At 34.4% G+C, this 23,552-nt stretch overlaps 1 protein-coding gene and 1 non-coding gene across 2 annotated transcripts in view; one reads left to right on the top strand and one right to left on the bottom strand.

Annotated features, from left to right (window-relative positions):
• The window catches only part of gogo (thrombospondin-1 like protein golden goal), a 230,965-nt gene that overhangs the window by 191,636 nt on the left and 15,777 nt on the right, over positions 1–23,552 (top strand). The window contains exons 6-8 of the mRNA XM_077427072.1: positions 13,674–14,104; positions 14,175–14,435; positions 21,432–21,798. Coding sequence (XP_077283198.1) covers positions 13,674–14,104; positions 14,175–14,435; positions 21,432–21,798 — 1,059 coding nt within the window. The remainder of the gene's footprint in view (positions 1–13,673; positions 14,105–14,174; positions 14,436–21,431; positions 21,799–23,552) is intronic.
• On the bottom strand, positions 9,702–9,773 carry TRNAH-GUG (transfer RNA histidin (anticodon GUG)). The gene has a single exon. It is a non-coding gene; the product is annotated as a tRNA-His (tRNA).

Below are 23,552 nucleotides of genomic sequence, written 5' to 3'. Positions count from 1 at the left end.
CCAAAGTTTTTATCAATATATTTAATTATATTAATCCTCTAGTACATATGTATGTATTATATCTTTATATGAGGGAATATATTTAAAAGTATATACATATAATTGAAGTAAAAATCTAGTATGAAAAAAGGGTCGTAAAGTATCGCAATTTGGAATGGACGCTGTCAGTCCAAAATCAAGCTAGAAATTCGAAATCAGAGAGTTAAAAACAAAGATAGATTAGATAGAAAAAAGAGTAGAAAAAAGGCTGCAAGTGGTAAGAAGGCCTTGGCTATAGAAGGAACACAGCATCGGCCATTTCAATTTTATAAAAAAATGTTTTTATCATTCATTACATAATCTATTAGTGAATTAAAAATATATATATAAATATATATATATATATATATATATATATATATATATATATATATATATATATATATATATATATATATATATATATATATATATATATATATATATATATATATATATATATATATATGAGAGATAATGAGAGCCTATAATGCAAATTAAGATATACTGTGAAAAAGTTTAAGTAATAGGCGTTTAAACAATTAAAATCTGACAAAATGAGTTGAACGGGGGGGGGGGGGGGGGAATCAATTGGTTAACATCCGAACGTCCACAGCGGTTGTCATCTTCTCTACAGTTTTAGAATTCCTAAACATATGTATATATGATGACTATATTTCACTATACATAAAGTAAGCGGAAACAATTGAAATCTCTATCGGGAGCCAAACCTCGCAAAATGGCAAAGTTTTAAAGCGGAAGAGTTGTAGATGGTTTGTCCACAACAATCGCAAAGTAAAACTAATTTAAACCTTGTAATAAAAATACCGGGCTTGAAATGTTTTAGTGTTCTTTATTTCAAATTTCAATATTCAATTCTTTATTATAATAAAATTAGCACAACATTTATAAACATACCCGGTATTGAACATTCCAATTTAAATCCCGTGTTAAATTAACACTGAATAGGCCGCGGTCGTATAAATTAATTAAGAACGAGTAGGTTCTTCAGGTCCAGGCGCGTGCGAACCTTATCTGCGGTAATTGCAAGGTGAGAAATGGCTTAAAAAAATCCTAACGTGTGACGGTTTTTCCACGGTTTTCCCCAGTGAAATATGAACCGCCATCAGCTGGATAACAACCGAAAGGCGTGGCCCTCTTTTGGCTCGTGGCCCTCTCGTTGCGGCGTTTACCGGTTAAGTCGCCTGGACCTAATTTGCTCCAAAACGACTCAAAAAATTCCCACACAGACACATGTACAAAGTACGCTAAGTCCACCTGGCGAATCTTGTGCCAAAATTTCACGCACCCGCTCTGGTTTGAATTTAACATCGTGTAATGTTTACGAAGCCATTTACATATGTAGATATGTATATAATTGAGAGTGAATGCTTCAATAGACGAATGTACTCCAGCTTTGCTTTAAAGTCCATTTCATTTCGGCCACAAAAGTGTATTCTCCAGTCGGTTGAAACTAAATTGAACTTTTTATTGAATCGTTTGTAATTTAAATTGAAACATGTTGTATCAAATCTCTTTGTAATTGCTGTTATAAAAAAAAAAAATTCATATTTTAACTAAAGGTCGAAATAGTGCGTTGTATCTAGGCTTTGTTCAATTGTATAATACCTATTGGAAAATTTAATACTTATTATAGCACGCTAGTACGAAAATAGCGTGTTACGTTTTTCTATTGTATTTTTCGCGTAATAACGAGCAAAATTTTCGCATAAAATGTTTAATCGAAAGTTCACGTGCCGGTTGATCTGCGGCTTATGATGGTGGTGGGTGGTTTGAATTGAAAACATTTTTAAATTTAGACGTGGAAAATAATTTGGATAACGTTATTGAAATCGGAGGTAGTTTTGCAGAAAAGATCTAATCCACATGAATAATGCGTATTTCAAAATATTTGTCGTGCAAGTGTTGGATACTTTTTGTAGGGTTGTAACTTTGGGCTTTGGCGAATTTTCGTTGTTCTCATAATACCATAACACTTGATGATTTTCCACTTCTTTCAGCGTTCAGAAGTTTCAAATGCAATTTTTTTTCCTCTACTTTGTTTCGCATTTTAGATCATCATCAAACCCTTTGGTATATCGTTTTCTATGCTTTTTAATTTAGTGGTTTGAATCCAGACATCTCTTCTGTGTTGTATATCATAAATTTTCTATGATTAATTTGCCTATAGAATCTATAGGCAACTTAATCATATAGTATATATGTACATATAGTATATGTAAATAGAGCTGCTATATTACGTCCCGGTAGACTGGGACATGTTTCGGTTTATAGATTTGTCTCCTTCATGTCCATAAGTCAGTTATCCCGGTTTTCTATCTAGCAGTCAGTTGGTCATAAATCAGACAAAAATAAATAAATAAAAACAAGTAAATGTGAGAATAAAAGCTTTAAGGGCCAAGAACAAGTGCGAATGCGAATCTCCAGAGCTAATCATATCCTCGTCCCAGCGCTTGTTTCGCGGTCATTTCATCGTATGACTAATTCACCGGGTGATCCGAAATTACTTAATCGTATACAGAGCCGTGCGAGGGGAGTAACGGTCCCGGGCTTCAAAATATGTGGACACCAAATTCGTCATCAGACATTTTCACAACTCACACCCATCTCACCTCCCACATTTTTATAATTTTATCCATCCATCTTCCTTGCGGCTTTCCTTTCATCCGTTTGCGTTTTCTCGGGTACCACTCCGGCAATCCCCTTGTCCGCCATCTTTTCCTGTGATACAAAAATGAAAAATAAAAAATACTTCCATAGTTTAGTCCAAATAATTTAAAAAAAACCGCAAGTTTGTTGTTTGTAGTGAGTTTTTCATTTTACAATTCTACCGTCAATCATTCAATTTCCAAACGTCTCGGTTGGCATTTCTATGGAAGCCCTACCTATTGATCGATATTTGAAAATTTACATGAAGCCATTGCATTATATTTGATCTGCTTTAAAATAGTTACAATATACAGTTATCGTATTCGGTTGTCATTCAAATAAATAGGTAGAGACAGTTAATTTGTGGGTTGAAATGATTTGATATTTACTACTTAGTATGAAAATATATTCATGAGTTGCGTCAGACGATCGATTATTTACACATCAATTAATATTACAGTTTGAAGAAACATATTGAATTTAATAATCACTTAAATATTTTAACGTTTAATTCCGCACTATTGATTTGGATTTTCGAAGGTATATTAGAATAAATACTACGATTAGGGATTCCGAAAATACCGACATTTATCAATACTGGTACTGCCGCCAAAAAATTCAATACCGGTAGTACAAGTATCTACCGGTTTTTATTTATTTAAGCAATCAGCGCAATAAAATTTAATTATATAGGTATGTATAGTTAGTCATTAATCAATAGATATATTCGGAAATAGTCACAGGCTTAAGTACGTTTTCGCATACTTCATATTTTATTTTAAGCTAGTGGTGCTACCCGGCTTCGCTCGGTTAATGGAAATGAAATGAAAACCAATAAAAAAAATCTTCATTTGTTTTTTTATTCAATTTATTTGAATCGAAAAAAAAAATTATTTAATTACCGACCAATCACAAACGTCTTTGACTAATCCAGCCAATCATAAACGACTTTAACGACAGCTAATAATATTCGAATTTCAGACGCCATTTCGGTTTAATATATATACATATATGTACTAGTTATTTTACCCGGCTTGGCTCAGAATTTGTAATATAAACAGCTTAAAGATGGCAAATCTAATAGTTAATATTCATTTGTTTTATATTAAATATATTTGAATCGAAAAAAATATAATATTCAACCAATTGAATTCTCGTCATAGAAACTTTGTTTTGTTTTCGAAGTTCCCAGCCAAAGATACACACATTAGATAAACAATTACATATGTATAAGATTTATGATATGCTTAACAGCTCTTTTGATTAGTAGGTCAAAAATAATGTTGTATGTAGACTCATTTTTTTATTAATCTATACAAACTAGTCGATACAACATTTTCTTCTAAATTCAAAACAATTCAACTTACATAAAATTTAAATGTAATCACATTACTATTACTATTACTATTATTCGGTACTATTTTGAACTATCGGTATTATTGAAAGTTGACTTTTTAACAAAAAGCGTTAGAACCAGTATTGGAATCCCGAGGTACGATGCTGAAATGCATAAACTAAAAAAACCACATTTTATTACCCACAGTACGACATATTTTCCGTTTATCTTGATAACGGGTCATTTTAAACTGAAAACTTGTACCACATTGTACCACCGTTTGTATTATTTGCACCTAAATTATCAATTACGTATATTTACATATATTCAATGACGTAGGGCCACTACGTAAATATATGTAAAAGGCTACGTCGTAGCTTATTGCGTGTATTTATGTAATAGGCTACTCCCTTTATACATTTGTAAATCAAATTAGGATAGTTTAAAATATGTTAATCGTGTATGGATGTATATATTACTACATGTATACAAAAATTTTATCCATTCGTCTATGTATTTATGCGTGTATGCGTAGTCAATTTGGTTGGAAAGGGTTAACGACAATTACAGGCATATTAGGCAGGACGTCCAAAACTGGGACTGGCCTCCGTCGGGGATTCCCGAAAAGGCTTTCGGTCTAAGACCCACCGGCCAATCTGCCAAATGGCCAATTGGAGAGACGACGACGCCGACCAAAGTCCCGAAAGGCTTCCGGGGTCTACGTCACCCTCCCACACCCTAATTGCGCACAAACCCGCGCTTAATCAGTTTGAGTCGTTGCGAATACAAATCTCGCATTCTGAGGCGCAAATATCTACCAGACTGGTGTTATATAATGTGAAAAGTTTTTTTGCGTGTAATTTACGCTGTAATTAACTGACAAATAATTCAACCCTTTGTTCCACACTCAATTTCAACTTTCAATTTCTTAAAATATGTTTTAATAGTGATCCTGATTGATATCTGAATGTAACTATAATATAATATGTATATGTATTATTCCGCCTGAACACCGTCCCATCGTATCAAACATCCTCTAAATATAATGATTCCAATATCCAATATTGATACTACCGGTTTTTGAGGAGAAGTCGACCTTCAATAATACCGGTAGTGCCATAGTAGGTATTTTTTAGAATCCCACACCGTCATATCTTGTCGAGTATGCTGGGTTTAGCAGGGTTCTCAATTATTCGTAGTTGTCGAATATTTGCATATCGAATAAAAATTGATAAAATATTCGAATATTCGAATCATATTTGTATTTTTTTAGTATCTTACGTATTCACCAGTATTGGTTCATTTAAACAATTATTGCGAAAAATCAATGAATTTTCAGTAAAATATTAATTAATTAAAATAACTATTGGTTAATTATAATCAATCATTAATAACTTTAAAAATCGTTAATTTTTACTTTATTTTCAATTTTATAAAGTACTAGCTGAACCCAGCATGCGTCGCAATGCCACAATAACGCATGCAATTCCCGTTCCCGTTCCCGTTCCCGTTCTCGTTCTCGTTCCCGTTGCCATTTGTCGGAAAAACGCAGGCAGCGAACACATTTGAAATTATTCAATTATTTGTTTATTTTAACCTACCAACGCATGTCGCGACGTAAAAACATTTGAAGTTATTGCGTTGCAATGCCACTCATTCCCAGTTTTCCCGTTTCCGTTCCTGTTTTTGGCCGATTTTTTTCACAGTATTTGTTGTATGCATTTGTTGTATGCATGTCCGGAAAGATTTCCGGACATGCATACAACAAATCCTGAAAGTTCCATCGTAATCGGTTCTTTGGTTTTGGAGCCTATTCGAGACAGACAGACAAACATTCGATGTTATATATATACATATATAGATATGTAGATTAAAAAACCCGTTGTATACGATATTTTATCTCCAACGTAATAGCAGACGATACATTAACGTATATTGATGACCAAAATGAGCAATATGGCAAAGTATGAAAACGATCGTATAAGAAATAAGAGATATAAAAAATGACTTCTTAAACGAAAACCATGTGAACTGTATAAGAGGTATGTAAAAACGTTAAAAGTTTTTTTTCCGTATATCCTATAACTTCAAAAGCAAACGTGCCGCGTACCACTGTTTGTCTACACTTTAAGCCTTCATTTTATCATTTTTTTTATTATTTCATTCGTATTATTAAAAGATTAAGAAACTACAAAGTTCAAGCTATTCAATTCCGGGAAAGTTTACGTAATTTTAAGTACATAGTACGGAATTCAGGCGATAAATTTAACAATGCGGCTGTGATTGGAAGTGTTCCAACACTTTGACCTTAAATTTCAAGGTGTGATGCTGCGATTTTCAAACTTTTTTGGTCATTAAATTGATTTAAAAATAATAATATTTTATTTGATGACAAAATAGCATACTATAATAATAAATAAAACTTTAACTCACTAAAATAAAATATTTCCTAAAATAGAATTTTAAAATGTTGAGAAATTCGCTAAATAAAAATTTCGAGTGTGCCAAAACATACAGTATGCGTACATACATACATATGTGTATATACATTATGTACATATGATAAAAGTGAGTTTTGCTCGCCCGTGGCACAGTTACCCAGTAAAAGTAGTTGAATCGATTGAACTCTTTTGGCTTCAGTTCAAACTAGAGTCTAGATAAAAATATGACACAAATCACTTACAAACGGTTGTATTTAAAATAAATAAAAATTCGTATTACATATTTTGCAACCAATAATCAGAACGCATTCGATATGTTTGTCATTCGATCTAAAGATGTCACTGAGCAGTTTTTAATTGCAAAGGAGATTACTACCGGTCTTTTTCATCGCGAATTAATTGTTTTAATTAACTCTTAATTCTCCGAAATGGATGGTTTAATTTTGCGCCCGGAAATGCGCATTTGAATCCCCCTGCAGATGCGTCTCGCCCCGTATTTTACGACATCCGCAGTACAACTCTAACAAGAGTCGCCGTCGTGCAAATTTATACGCCATTATTGCGCATCAAGGTGGGCATAAATCACATGGCCCTTCTCCTGGAAAGTTTTTCAAGCCTTATTCCGCTTAATTTCGACCATTATCTCGCTTATCGCTCATACTAAGTTCATTCGGATGGATTACAATTTTTTTCTACTGTTAGTCTGTTAGTGTATAAAAGTATACCGAATGAACGATATGTAGTTCGGATATATTTTTCAGTGATATGCACCATTGAATAATACAATATACGCCTCAAACATTTGACACAGCTCAAATACAGATGATTTGAACGATTTCGTACTTGCGTGGGTATAGTTCCTTTGAACTTTCTCATTGATTTGTTTTGTTCTCCAGCTTCTACGTGGTAATACGTCATGCCCATCGTTGCTGGAACAGTTGGGACTTTATGTGCCTAATTTAATTCTGTGCATGGTAGACATCATCATTTGATGGTTGTACCTCCTGCCCACTTAGTTCTCTATTGGATGGCTTCTATTCCAAGAGCTACCCGACTTCTTAGTGAAATTGTTGATGCTGTGCCTGAATGTGATATTTTCTACCTCAGTGAGCGTAAGTTCTGAGGTGGAAAATCTGTCTGGCAGCCTGCGTTCATCATTATTTTCATAATTGATGTGATGCATGAGTGAAATTTTGATCTTCTCTTTTCCATTTGGGCCTCCGAAGATGCTTTGTATTTTCGGCTGGTTCTTGCATATTGGTGCTGGCTGTGGATGCAAGATATTCCCTACTATGTGTTCTGTTTATTTTACATTTTTCTTTTGTTTTTTTTATCATATTATTCTGCATTTGCTTTTTTCGTTTTATTCTTATGTATTTTTCTTGTTTTCTTATATAAGCTTTTGTGTCGCCTTAGCGTGAAAACATACTGAGTGGTATGGGACGTCACGTCCATGGCTTGTAAACAGTAGGTGTTTCGTGACCGTAAACAATGGGTGTTCCCCAAACTGAATTCGGGTGTAGTTGCACGCACAGAATGCATGTTTGGGAAGTCGCACGTGTATGCATATATGTAACCTCAACTTTCTCCTTCACTTCTTTAAATATAGGAATCACAATTATCGATCACTGTCAAGCGAGGATAAATACAAGGATAAAATTTCACCGAAAACACTCCAGGGGGTGATTTTTGGGACGATTTACCATGTATATGGCTAGGGGTATATAAATGGTACGTTTTTTCGCATGTTTAGAAGTATCTAAAAAAACAAACACGTAACACTCAGTGTGTTTTCGCCCTTAGTTTCTTCCTCTAATGCCACAATGGTCCAAAACAATAAATAAATATACATTTAAACACATGTAATAAATTATTTAAATGTTTTTGAAATATTTTAAAAATGTTCTCATAGTTTGAAAGAAAATATTTTAGAAACTTGTATTAATATTAAAGGACTGTTTTGAATCATGTTATAGTGTTCATCTTATAAATTGACGTCTAGCAACTTTTTAGGCATTCTCTCAAATTAAGTTTCTGTTGGGAAAAGTGCTTTGAAATTGTATTATAATCGAATGTGATCTCCTTGTCAGATTTTGAGAACAACATAATCTTTGAATTATTTTCTTGAGATTTTTATAGTAGGTATTATGTACATATGTATGTGAAATTTAAGATATTACAATTAACCTAGTTAGTATTCCAGCAGTTGGTGCTAGCATCTTATCTAGTATCTATGTAGCTCGGTATATATTTTTGACCTTTATTCTTGCGTGACCGGTGCGATTCAGCTAAAAGCCGAGCATATGTTTCCAGGCTCTGTCGTCCACCTTTTAGCGATCGGCTATATATTTCAGAAGTCTCGATTCGGCTCGCGTGCCTAAACGCTCTCACTGAAACTTAACGGCACTTCTGGGAGTTATCTAGTGTGCGCGATCGGATAGTGTTAATTTTTTATCGCGACGGGAGTGCCCTTTTTTTAGTTTTTCATTCGGCTAAATAATTTTTCTTCTCGCTTAAATTTATTTTATTCGGCGTCTTTTGTATTATTTAAGCGTCGGACTCGCGTGACGCGCGTAAAGGATTTTCGTTCGCACGAAAGTGGAAAAGGTTTTCGCGTTTCGGAATTTATTTCGGAGCATATTGTTCACACCTGGGAAACGATTAACACGGCCGTGTTTGAAATTAATTAAAAGCCCGCGAATGTCGTGTCGAAACGGCCGTCTGTGCTATCCTTTTTCGATCATAAACGCTTTGAATGCACACTCAAATACATAATATAATATTAATGAAAACAACGACTGTCGCCGTTTTATATCAAAATTTAGTTTTAATTTTGTATCCTGACGCATCCACCGTTTTATCTACCATCGTAATTATATTAATCAAAAATAGTACATATCAATATCGATAGATGACTCTATTTTATATGTTGATTTATTATACAATCTATCGTTATTAGAATATTATTATTATGTTCAAATTATTTAAAATTTCAATTGTTTTTTTTTACCATAATCTTATTAGTACTTCATTATTCTTATAAGGACATCTATGATTTGAAACATTAACTATGATTACTATAAATATATTTGAAATTTTCCCTTGAAAATATGTTTTATTATTCTTTTAATAAATAAATATATAGATTTATTTTAATTTAATATATTAATTTAAAGTTTTTATTAAGTTAAGAAGAAAAATAAAAATAAACCTCGCCATGACAGCCTTTTGGAAGCTGCCGTGACCAGGATTCGAACCTGGGTTACTACGGCCACAACGTAGGGTCCTAACCACTAGACGATCACGGCTACCGAGGAATGTCGTGGAGGGCTCTAATGAACATAGATATTTCTTTTCACTCCATTCCATTTCTTATTCCGTTTTCTAATAAGTTTTATTAAATAAAATGTGTCTTGGACATAGCATATGAATAATTAGACGCTTTTAAAATTCAAAATCAAATCTGATCAACCAAATCCAATCAACAACAGGATCAAATTTCGTATTAAACCTACTCGCATATTCAATCGGAACAATTTTCACAATTTGCCACTAAGTAGTTAGTTGTCAATCAAATTGAACATGTTTTGACTAATTCGCCCGAACAATATGTATTGTTTCACATGTCCGACTGAAAAAATAGTTTCCAAATTTTTGCATAAGTATTGCGACATTGAAAAATTTGCCCAAATCTGCATGTTTCGTTCATAAACAAAACGATTAGGCATTAAACAAGTTATCTTCACCAGGTCAAATTTTATACATAAATTTAATACATATATAATTTCGAAAGAGACTTTGTAAGTATGTAATGTTGGTTGGTAACATCGAAAACAAATCAATTTTTCTATGACGACGATTCGAAATTTGTTTACGATTCAAATAAATTTAATAAAAAACAAATGAATATTTACTATTAGATTCGCCATGTTTAATCTGTTTATATTACAATACTGAGCGAAGCCGGGTAAAACAACTAGTATATGATAAATTTAATTCTTTACAAAACTACTTTTTGAATATCATCAACGTTGCATTTTTTTTATGTATTTCATAAATAAAATAAAAGTAAAATAAAATACTTCCGGTTGAGGGAAAAATATTAGGATTTAAATTATAATTTCTATTACATGTAAAAAAAATTCTGATTTGGTTTGTGGTTTGGGATATAATTAAATTAAAAAACTTTAAAAATAAGGACACCTATAAGGGAGTTACCATTTCTGACCTTAAAAATTTGAAACAAATTTACGTCGTATCGATAAGAATTTTAGTAATCGATACTCTGTAAGTTTCAATTCGAAAGAACTAACGCTGTTCAAAAAATCACAGACACAATTTTTTTCGAGATCATGAAAATGTTTGATTCCGATTTCGAATCAGTCAAAATCTCGAGTTTGAATTTTCGCATGATCACAAAACTTCATCTATTGTTACTACATACATACGTACATAAATAAAGTAAAAATTTCAACTAGATTATTTGCTAGAAATTTATGTAATCGCATATTTATAACATTTACATGCATTAGTATCAAAAAAGTCGAATAAATTTATGCATGGGAAAGACATCCTTCGAAAAAATATATCAGCGAGAAAGAATCCCCACCTATAAATAGAAGATATTGCTTCAAGGTATATATGTATACCTAGTAATAATGTCGTATATTTTTGATAAGAATGTCAGAGTTTTTGCGATACGCCAGGGCGTATCTTTTTCTCTCTGAAGCGGTAAATTTCCATTATTTTTTGTATACATTTTTATTTCATCATCCGACCCTCTCACCGCACGGTGCGCTATCCTGCCGAAGGGGAAAACTTTTATCTGTGGAACAAATGATTTGTATAATAGACCTAGTGGAGTAACTTTCCCCTCGAAAAAAGCCAAGTCAGAAAACTTAAATCAATTTTGATAACAAAAAGTGTACATTTTTCCCTTCTACGTACGTGCGGAATTGTATTAAATTGACGCAAACATCACGATCAACCTGTATTTCATTGAAAACTTACACACATACAAACATTGAGATTATCGTATTATAATATGGATTTTTATGGCTCTCTGTCCACCGAATCGGATTTAATGGTTTTTGCTTTCTTGGAATTCGTAACAGTACATAATATATTGAATTATTTTACGATCGCTGTCGCCATATCGATTCCGTTAAACCCAAGGGTGGATTTCAATGACAGGCAACACAAGAGACGCTCTTGTCTTTGACGCTTTACAGTCGAAGTCTCTCGTAAAAATCTCACGTCATTAAAGACAGAATTCACTTTCGCGCACTTACATTTATTGTATCTCCCTCTCGAGAATCTCGTAGATAAAAAATAAAAAAAAACTCGAACCCGGTCACAATATTTCAAGTATCTTTATTGTGTTTGGAGTACCGTTCCGAATCGAACGCGGCTCGGATGTTTTGAAACATCAAAGAATTTGTTTAAAAAATTAGTAAAGTATAACACATAGACAATGTACTGAACAACTGAAGTAGCTTTCAGTAATCGAAAGCCTCTAAAATCTACTTCAACCGGAAATATTTTACGACGCTCGAGTGAAGCTACATCTCTTATGCATTGAAGCACGCGAGCTCCTTTTACCTCTTCTTTGAGAGGGTAGAAATATCATATTATAGTTAAAATTTTAGATACACTTTTCAAATGTCATAGCCAGCAACATAGATCAGTGTTTAGCCTTAAATTCTTTCAGTTGTAAGGTCACGGACTCTATCCCTGGCTTTGTTGCTGACCAGACTCTGAATATGTAACTCCCAGGTTGATCGTTTCCTTTCAGAGCTTGCAAATTTATCTGATTTCATTAGAAATAGTTCCAATAAATTGACAATCCTGTTCTATTTTCTCGCAAGAATTGAGTTTACAGCATCTTATAATTTGCTGATATTTAAAAATACTGCAAAAATGTATCCATGTATGTCTCTATAATGATTTTAATCTTCGATGATCGATGTTTGTAATTCACCTTGAATAATAATACTTACATATCTACAATGTTGACGCTAGATGTCGTGATAGTAAAAAAATGAGTATATACCTGTATAAAATAATAAAAAAATATTAGATACTGTTTAACCTAGTCACTCATATGTACACAACCGATCATTTATAATACTGACTTTTTGTATGAAAAACTTTTATAATACTGCATTTCTTTTGTATGAAAAAAATTATCTGGGCCGAAATTAATTTGCCCACTATGTTGGAACGTATATCTTGTATATTTGCTTAATAAACATTGGAATTGACTATTTAGTTATTGTGTTCAATTATGGGATTTCATCAGTGGCGGCTCGTCCATATGGGCTGCGGGGCTGCAGCCTCCCAGTACAGTACAAATGCATGCTATTTTTGGCGTCCACATGGGCTGTGGGGCTGTCGGCCCCCCAGCATAATACATATTCAAGCTATTTTTGTTTTCATTCGATCACCGGTTTGGTTAACGAGTTACTACAGTCTGAATAATCTCTGCAGCCCCCCCCCCCCCCCCACTATGAAATCTCACGAGCCACTACTGGATTTCATACATTTTCGCATAGCTTTGACCAGGGGTGTCATTTGGGGGGGGGGGCTAGATTTGAACGCGACTATCCACGTTGTTAAATGTATTATTATGAATAAAATGATATAATAATAATAACATTATATGTAGTTTTCAACATTCATTTAATGCTAATTTTATATTTTTTAGTTAAAAAAAACGTTCAAAGTATTTTCATGAAATTATTTTGTAGTTTATAAATATGCGTTTATACCCAAATCTCTTAATAAATTTTTTAAAATTATTTTATTATTAATTCTATTGATAAAAATATATATGTAAATAAAACAATGATTAAAATTCATATACACTCATTTTTTAATATAATACACCCGCCTCTCCCGCAGAAAGTCATTACTTACTGGTCAAAAATTTTGCCTCCCTCTGGGAAAAGCTGAAATGATGCCCCTGGTTTTGACACAATACTACTAGCTTTGACGCAATACTTTGAGTATATCACCAGGTCTCTTTCGCGTAAATTTCTAGTGCAATTCCTTATATAAATATATTAGAGTGAGATTAGATATCACATGTCTATCTTTGGATATACTTCGAAATGAAATTTTTTTTTTAATAGTTCTAGTAATAAATTTTATCAAAATATTTGTTGTAAGGACTGTATTAAATATGTACATAATTTAATTTGTTTCAGTTGGAGTATTGCCTCCGTACTCCAGACTAGAAGTACCATTCGCCCACGTGGCACTCAGCGGAGATGTCCAGGTGTGGCTCCACGCTCCTCCACCCAACCTGCCACCACTCGCCCTCTCAATTTGGCGGCTGGAATCTGGCAGGAGGCGGCTTGTGGCCGATGTGCAACTGCACCAGCCCACTGATGGCTTGCCAGTGCTCTCAAATGCAACTCGTCTCACGCTACCTTGCGGTTACCTTGCCAAAAGCGGCACTTACATGCTGCGCTTGCGTCCCGCGGACCAAAATCTCACTGAAACCGAAACCTACGAAGACTCTAAGCTCTCTGGAGTTCTCGATGTACGATGGCCACCAGCTAGGTTGTCGATGACCCCCGAGAACATCGACACATTCCCAGAACAATCGGTCACTGGAATAGTCGAATTTCCTGAAGTAAGATCTTGTATAAACATTTTTAATAAGTATCATTTGAATATGAATTAAATTTCCTTTTTACGAACAGGTCAAATGCTCTCCGGTCGAAGCAGCCGCCCTTCCGGAATTCTTATTGGAGCTTTCTTATTGTGGAGACACTCTTTGTCCAACGGATGGTGAGAGTAGAGGATCGCCTCTATACTCAGAACCAATCCGAGGCCTACCAGGAAGAACTGAGCTTCAGCTGCGTTGTGAACTATTCGGAGCTGCTGGAACATATGCCTTGGTATTGCGACCGGCTCAATCGATCGATTCAAATACCTTGGAGCCCACGCCAGCTTATCTAAAGGTAAAATATTGATTCCTCTATAAACACCGTTGATTTACAACTAATAAAAAGTTTTACGACGTGCATATAATGAAAGTAGACAATGCTATTCTTGATTACTTGTAATTTGTAACAGCTCTCATCTGGTCCGTAGTTTTGAAACATCTGCATTCAAAGACATTTATTCGTTTTAAAACGCTTTTCATTATTGATGAGATCACAAATTATACTGTCGTCAGTGTGCCTTATCTGCATCTTTAATATGCTATTTGTTCCAGCGAGTAATAGATTTCCATCTTGTAATAGATCTTTTTTCCATGGCGCAGCTGTGTGTGTATGTATGTGCTTAAGTTTTTCATTCGTTTTTTTGTCGAATTTTGAAATCTCGTCGGCGATATGATTATTCAGAGAAGTACGTGGAAAGAAACTGGCAAGATAGAAATACTTCATTTCCTACTGATAAATACCTTCGCTGTAGTCAGAGGGAGTCGCTTCCTCTTCCACATCATTAGGCCCGAAATCAACGCCATTAAACTTTTAAACGTTCGCAATAAAACAAATGTATTCTATCCGCCCACCGTTTTTGCACAAAGGGGAATTTATTTCGTGATTTATTAGCCTGCTTTCGTTTATAAAGGCCCAACTCGAGTTTTCCCTATCAAAAATTCAATAACAATTCGAACGGGTAGGAAGTGAAGTCGTTCCTTCAGCGGAGATACGATCGCAGCTTGCGGTCTGCAATCAAACTGTAATCAACTAATTGATCTAAATTGCCATAAATTAAATTCAACTTTTGCGTGAGACTTCAATCGAATTTTACGAAACTAAAATTCGAACTCCGCATGCTCTCCTACCTTTCCGTCATCCCCTTTCGTTCGTTTTTATTTAATTTCACTTTCAACAACTTGCCATTTCATTCTGAAATGTAGACAGATATATCAAGTTTTATTTCAAAAGTTCCAAAGCAATATTATCAAAACATATAAAATACATTAGTTCGGAATATAAAATTAGAAAATTCAATAAAAATTTACGAATTGAATTAAATGAAATGTACTTTTAAGTTTTAACATTGAAAATTTGGAATAGATACACATATTCATACATACATATGTTTATACCGGTGGCGTGCCGTGAAAATCTCTCTGTTTTTATCGCACAAATAGTATGTAGATAGGTCGTCGTTCAAGTCTGCTAAATACGCTGCTTGTGAGGTCTTCAGTTATTGAAAAAAACACAGATCGACCGTATCTAGCTAATTGTTGAGATGAATTCGATAAATCGTTATCCTCTCTCTTGAGTTATTAGCATCTCGAATTTGTTGAATCTTATAAAAGCTATCTACAAAATATATCTCGGATATTTTCTGACATTTGTATTAAAAAAAAAAATTGTATATAGATGTCTCTATTTGTATTCTATGTACTTTTATATTTGAAAAATTGTTAATACATACTTATGTACAGAAATTAATTTAACCATATGTGTCGCCTTGGAGTAAGTCCTGTCATGATACATACGTACATATAATGTATTTATGTATGTAAAAAAATATGTTCGTAGAATTGCTATTTTAATGAAATTGTCAAAAAAATGCTTAGTTCATGAATGGTGCAAGCCCGTTTTTTCATGAATTGAAAATATGTACATATGTATGTATATATGTATGTACTAATATAATAATACTATACATGTGTAGTACCTACACATGTACATATATCATTATATTAGGTGTACGTACACATAAACACGATTATCAGACCAGAATTTGTACGATTCATAGTTTTGAAACATATTTATGTATTCGTATATATGTATGTAGAGTTCTCTTTAATTCAAATTAATGTTTGTTATGTTTAAATTTTCAAAATTGCAAAATTTGAATAAATTAAACGATCACATTGGTAATAATCATAATGAAGGAATCACCTTGGATTGTATGGCTCATAATTAATTCTAAACTAAAACGTTGGCAAACTACCCTTTCAGCTTTCGAGATAACGGGAGATTTCGACCGCTTAGAGAAGCAAAGTGGTAATTTCATTTCAAAGCGTTTCCTAACGTTAGGACCGCAAGAGAAAAGCAGTCGTTAAGGAGCAAAACCACGCTCCAAATTCATCTGCCGAGACAGTAGCCTAATTGGTAATTTTCTCCAAATATAGTGCCAGGGGTTCCATACATATAGGTGAATACATATAAAACGAACTAAATTGCAGGTGTCTAGTTCTAGTATACACAAACCGTTACAAGCATTCTTTTCTATCTTCGCATTTTCATTAAACTTCTGCGAAGTGACGTTGCAGAGGGAGCAGACAGGCGAAGCAATGTCCGAGGGCGGCATTTTTTAATGTTAGTTTTAAAATGTTGTCGATGATGAAATATACGCTAACAAGTGGTTTGTCAGCCTATTAGTCTTTTAGTTAGCAGTGATATTAACTGTACAGGTTACATTAAAACTGCACGTGTATATGATATTCAATAATGTCAGGAGACATAGGAGTAAAATCAGACTCGTTGATCGATTTAAAACATCGTTTACTAGGTGGAGCGCCGCAACGGTCTAAATAGACTGTTCCGACACATTACATGTTACCAACTTCACCATTCATTCTACTCAAGTGTGCCAACCCAATCAATTCATACACTCATTATTCTAGCTTAGAAAACTTAATCATGCATTATGCAATTATTTTCTCCAGAATCGTCCCTTTCAAATAGACTGAGCTCGAATAGATGTTACAGTCGAAGTGTATTTTCAGTTTTAATATATTATAACTGACGTTTTAGGTCATGCATATCTGAATGCAATTCAACTACAAGCGCAAATACACTTTCAACAATGTGCGCCTGTTGTAATATATTTTTGCGAATGCTTTAGAATCCAATAATACGTTAATATTTGCAAGGTATTACGAATTATGACAATGAGTACCGTATTACGATAACTCTAAGAATGTGTTCAAAAAAAAAATGTGACTTTAACTAGTCGAGTGACTTTTTCACGAAAACCTAACCTCTCCATCTTACCTGGTACCGACTTATAGTTCAACTTTATTTTCAGTTGATATATATTTTGACCAGTTTGAATGTAATTCGTAATATGAATCAACTTACGTAGATTAGACGGAATATATTTATAATAACCAGCAGCGTGGTTTAGTGGTGAGTATTGAATTATTTCGTGCTTGATGTCACGGGTTCGAATCCCACTAAGAGTCTCGTCGGCCAGACCTTGATTTGCCGAGGTCGATCGTTTCTTATCAGAATTTGCCAATTTTTCTGATTTTCATATAAACGGTTCCTGTAAAATTGGCTCTTCCTTCCCAATTTTCTGTTGCAAACCTTGAGTTATTGTTATATCTCAGGTTTCGCCAGATTTCTCACCAGAAATGTCTCTGTGGTTGCTTATCGCATGTAAAAATTCGTATTGTTACATGAAAAATGTTATTAATCGTATTTATACGATGTTTGTAATATCTGACCATAGGTGTCAGGTATTGTTTCAATTTACGTGTATGTATTTAGATGAGTTTTCAATGTCTTGTAATAAATTAGCCATAGTGGCGACCTGGAGCTAATCTGTAATGTCACTATGGCGAAATTGTAAAAAAATATATATTTATATTACAACTCAAAATACACTTCAACTATAACGGTAATCGGTACCAGGTAAGATGGAATATAGTACAACTGGAAGATACACTTCAACTGTAACATCGACACTGCTTCTACGTATGTACATACATACCGGTGGCCGTCACTGCAACGAAAGTGACTTAATCGAAAATCGAAAAACCAAGATTTTTATGACAATATATGAAATAGTCCGTTTACCATGCATACATATGAAGAGCGGGTAGGATTACCATACATATATAGTACAGTTTACCATGCATACATTATTTTCGATCTTTGCTTTTCGGTCCTTCGGATTTCGACTTTCGATGCAGGGACCCAGACCCTCACATATATATATATATATATATATATATATATATATATATATATATATATATATATATATATATATATATATATATATATCTACCCCGTTTTCGTGCAACGCTAGCTATTTACTTTATTTAGTAATTTGATTTTTTTTTCAAGTTCATGTTGATCGGAAAGCATCGTGTAACATGCAATACACGTCTTGGCTAAATCGCCAATTTCTCCCGGTCCAGTCTTGGGTACATATCTCGTCGCCGCCGGAGCTATCGTCGCGGTCATAAATAACCATCCCTCGGGCGTGCAGGACCTCGTAAATTTATTAGTTGCTGCCTCCGACACCTCTCGGACACCGGGGACCACATCTCGCCCCCTCTTCGTCCTTTTGCAGTCGAGCCACCCGTCAGGTGGATGCTGCATTATCGGAAAGTTGACCTTTCTACGCTATCATAAAATTGCCTCTCGGTCGTGTATGTACGTATGCATGTTTGTATGTCAACATCGACGCTACTCTATTACATGCCATGAATAAAAACACAGGTCTGGCGAGTGCATGTAAAGAAAACTCATTAATATTTACTTGGAAACCGATTGATATTGGCATTAAAAATGTATTCAAAGTGGAATTTTTATCGAGAAATCCCCGTGATTCATCGCAACCCCAACGCAAATAAATGAACACTTTGTGCTAATGATGCATGTACGTAGCGCACCGATTCAATTCGAATTGCAAATACAATTTCATACAATCAGACTTGAGTCAACTTCGACGCTTTTCTCTACGGCGATCATACTGTCATTGAAAAAATAAAAGTCCAATATAGAATTGGTTCAAGAAAATTTCTTTTATAAAGAAGAATATTATATATTATACCTATAATACTTTCAGGTCTTAGTGAATTTAGTAAATTTAAGCATTATAAATGATTGAAACCAAGCCATACAACAAATACGTTAAATGGTTTGGGTCTATTGAAGTATGAATATGAAATTTAAATGTATATTTGAAAAAACATACAAACATATGTACCAGGAAGGCCTAAGAGGTAAAACCCAATGCGCCTTCATGGCTAATTATAAACGATGATACACAATGTATAGAACAATTTTACAGAGAATAATTTGTCTATGAATAAATTTGAAATAAATCAGCAAATTCGAGATGCTGAAAACTCGAATTTTGCGAGAAGTAGGATAAGGTTATCATTTTGTTGGAACCGTTTCAATGAAATCAGATAAGTTGACAAATTCTGATAGGAAACGATCAACCTGAAGTCTCATATCCAAGGTCTGGCCAGCAGCACCGGGTCAGGGATTGAACCCACGACTACACAATTGAAAGTATTACACGACAACAACTGATTTATACATATGGTGAAGCTTTCATTCGATTTAAAGTGAACCAATTAAAGATTCATTACATCATATGGATGTCCACTTATCAATCCAACTAGTAACCAGGTGCAAGCATTCGTGTCCTTGATGTTTTTTTAAATGCTTTTTACTATTCATAAATTTTGTTCACAATACATCTGAGTATATACTAGTATACATAGGTATAATAAACGATCAACTATATTCTAGAGCAGTGATGGCGAACCTATGACCCGTGGATCAGACACTGACCCAAAAAGGCTTTTTGTATGACCCACTTATTGACTTGTGAAAATTTTAAAAATTACTAATAACATTGAAAGGGAAGTGTACTGGTCTTGAGTTTTTAAAAGGATTTAATAATACATTTATATAAATGGATATCAAACCTACAGAAAATTGTTTCTGTAACAACAAACGTGCTCCTTATGTGGTAGGAAAAAATATTGGTTTTATTCAGGAGCTTAAGCAAACTCTATTAAGCATTCTCTGATTGAATTTCATTGTATAATACATCAACTAGTTTTATGTGCGAAGCAAGGTATAAAAAATAGATTATAAAAATCGTTCAAGATTCAAACTCGTATAAAAAAAAACTCCATATACTATTAGAATAAACGTAGTACTACGTATCCCGCCTTCCGCCATGAACCAATATCAAACGTAATACTACGTATCCCGCATTTCTCGTCAAGTTCATCTGAAACGTAGTACTACGTGACCCGCTTAAGGTGTGTTTTAATATAAATTTTGACGTTGACCTTCATTTTTACATACCTCCTTTAAGTTTCACTTACGATTACAATTCAGAAAAAAGTTTGCCTCTTATCCGATCGTTTTCATACTTTGCCATATTGCTCATTTTGGTCATCAATATAAGTAAATGGATCCTCCGCAATTACAATGGTGCAAAAATATCGTGTAAAACGCGTTTATAATCTGCCCGCCGAGATAGTCGGTGACAGGTGGTTTATCCACCGTTTGCTTATTAGTTTTAAACATAGATGGCGGTAGTAAAATTAAATTATTGTTTTTATTCAAAATAATAATTTTTTACTCTTCACTTATAAAAGTATAGTAAAATAAAAAGAAAATGTAAACCTTTTTGGAAGATCAACTGTTAAACTTTTCTGTTAACAAATCTTAGCATTTCCAAATTTATTAGTATTATTTTTACCACCCCTTTAAATGTCTTTACTGACTTAGTAACCCATGGGCTAGATCTAAAAAAAATAACTAACGAAATTTGACCCACTTCTCAAGAAGGTTCGCCATCACTGTTCTAGAGCGCACCGAGTATTTTTAGTATTATATTATTTTAAGTTAGTATATATGTATGTACATACAGCATAATTAAAAAAAGCCCAAGCACCTGTTTACAATTCTTACACACTATATATGTAGATAAAATGTGAGCATTGTTTAAAACATCGCACATTGTTGTTGTGACTTCTGTACGAACAATCAATGTGATGTCAGTTGACAAACTGCGCATGCGCATTATAGGTGCGCATAACATGTGTCCGAACGGTGTGACGAAATATGCCTTTTCTATAATAGGATTAATCTGATATGAATTAATCTGATTTTTTTTTTGTGGGGGGGTCCGAGGTACTGTTTGTCTCGGGTCTGCTTGTTCACGTTATTGAAATAAGAAAATATTTTAATTTCTAACAATGATTTTCTTTTGAATTTCAGGCAAGATGGTCCAAGCAGTTTGTGCTGAACGTCAACAGTCGTAGCGTTTTTCCTTGCGACGGCCACGGTGGGGTACCGGTGCTTTTCGAATATCCAGCATGCGTGCTTCAGCGTGCTGATCGCGTGCGTGTTTTTGCACGAGAACCACCACCAGTTGGCGCCAGTGCTGCTGGACGTGGTGCTCAAGCTGGAGCACTGAGATATGTTGCAGAGTTGAGGGTTGCACGTGGAAACCACGTGTTGCGATTTCCATGCGACACGTTCTCGGAACGCTATCCAGAGTACTGTTTCGTGTACGTCAGTCAGGCCATCACAGGAGCCGTAGCCGACGTGCGACAAGAATGTCTACCGACATTACCACTTCTAGGTAATTATAATTAGTTACAATTTACAACATAATAATCACGACCGTGTTATATTTAGCAAAGTATGAACTAACTGTTGGAATGTCAATCTATGAACCGAATTGAATATTACCATTTTTTTTATAAATAGATTCTTCAAAGGGCAAATTTTTTCCTCGTTGATGGCATTGTTCAATATGCAAACAAAAATAATATACAGGTGTTTCAAAAACATGGATACTATTTTAAATCGCCACGTTTCTCAATCACGAACTGAAACTCTTCCCTGCGCTACAAACGATTGCAAACCAAGCGGGCGCATGCTCATTTCGCTGCATGCCCATTTCATACTTTTGTCTCGGTTTTTGCCATTTTACACTTGCCAGAAAGATCCAACTCAATTTTAAGAATTGCCAATCAACAATGTATATATATACATCGAAATGTCATCTGCGCAACCCCATGAATATCTCGTATTTCGTACATGCCAAAATTCAAACAGTTCAAATTCAATCGAAATGAGCATGCAACCGGGTGCAATAATTTGTAGCAAACCCGAAACTCTTACCACGTGAAAGGACGAAGTTTCGAAAAGCTACCGCTAGATGCCATTCCCAGCCTCAACAACAGTCCCTAACCTCAGTCATTCGCAAAATTGTAGCCTCGTAATTAGAGGTAGGACCGGAAGCGCGCCGTCTATTGTTCCATTATTGTAAATGCTTTGTAAAAAAGGTTCGGCAAACTTTTAACAATGCATTTACAACATGTGAACAATGAACAGCGCGCTCTGGTTCCGCTCTACACAGTTTAAATACAATACAAGACGTTTTTCGATCTACACAGTGCCGGTTTTAAGGGGGGGGGCTGGGTCGGGCGGTGCCCAAGGGCGCCAATAAGTTAGGGCGCCGCTCGATGCGTCAAAGGCGCTTTAAATTTTAAAATTAGAGCGCCAAAAGCCATACAAAATTTTAGATTAGAGCGCCAAAGGCGAAATTTTTTTCTAAGGGTGTTTAGAAAAAATTGCCCGAGGGTGCCATTGGGTGTAAGGCCGGCACTGTATCTACATATGTATAGTTGTGGTGTAGCATGCGTTTTAATGGCGTTTTTGTGTTAGCGTTTATACAAAACATTAACATTCTGTGTATATGTTACAGTTGAAGTGTATTTTCAGTTGTAATCTATTCCATTTGGCGTTTTAGGTAATTCATATTCGAATACAATTCAAGTAATAAATTATATCTCTACAAGCGCAAATATATACACTTTCAACAATGTGCGCCTGTTGTTATATAACAGTTGACTTTTGACAGCTCTGATGTATTTACGAATGCTCTAGAATTCAATAATGCGTTAATATTTGTTAGATATTACGAATAAAAGTAATGAGTACCGTATTAAGATAACTCTAAGAACGTGTTCAAAACAAAAAAAGGGACTTTCCAACTCAATTTTCTAGTTGAGTGACGTTTTCACGAAAACCTAGCCTCTCCATCTAACTTGTTACCAACTTATAGTTGAGCTGTATTTTCAGTTGTAATATATTTTGGCCAGTTGGAATGTAATTCGCCATATAAATGATCTAACGTGGGTTAGATGGAATATATTACTAGTCAAAATATGTTACAACTGGAAGATACACTTCAACTGTGACATATATGTATGTATGTACATACATATGTACATGCATGCAGCGTTGTGCTTCCAAATTTGTATCAACCGGCTCTCTGTCAAACTTTGATAAGTGTTTTTTATTATTTATTTATTTTTATATAATTAC

This window comes from Arctopsyche grandis, chromosome 3, assembly GCF_051622035.1.
Source record: "Arctopsyche grandis isolate Sample6627 chromosome 3, ASM5162203v2, whole genome shotgun sequence".
Lineage (NCBI taxonomy): Eukaryota > Metazoa > Arthropoda > Insecta > Trichoptera > Hydropsychidae > Arctopsyche > Arctopsyche grandis.
This window is presented reverse-complemented; position numbering and strand designations above follow the sequence as displayed.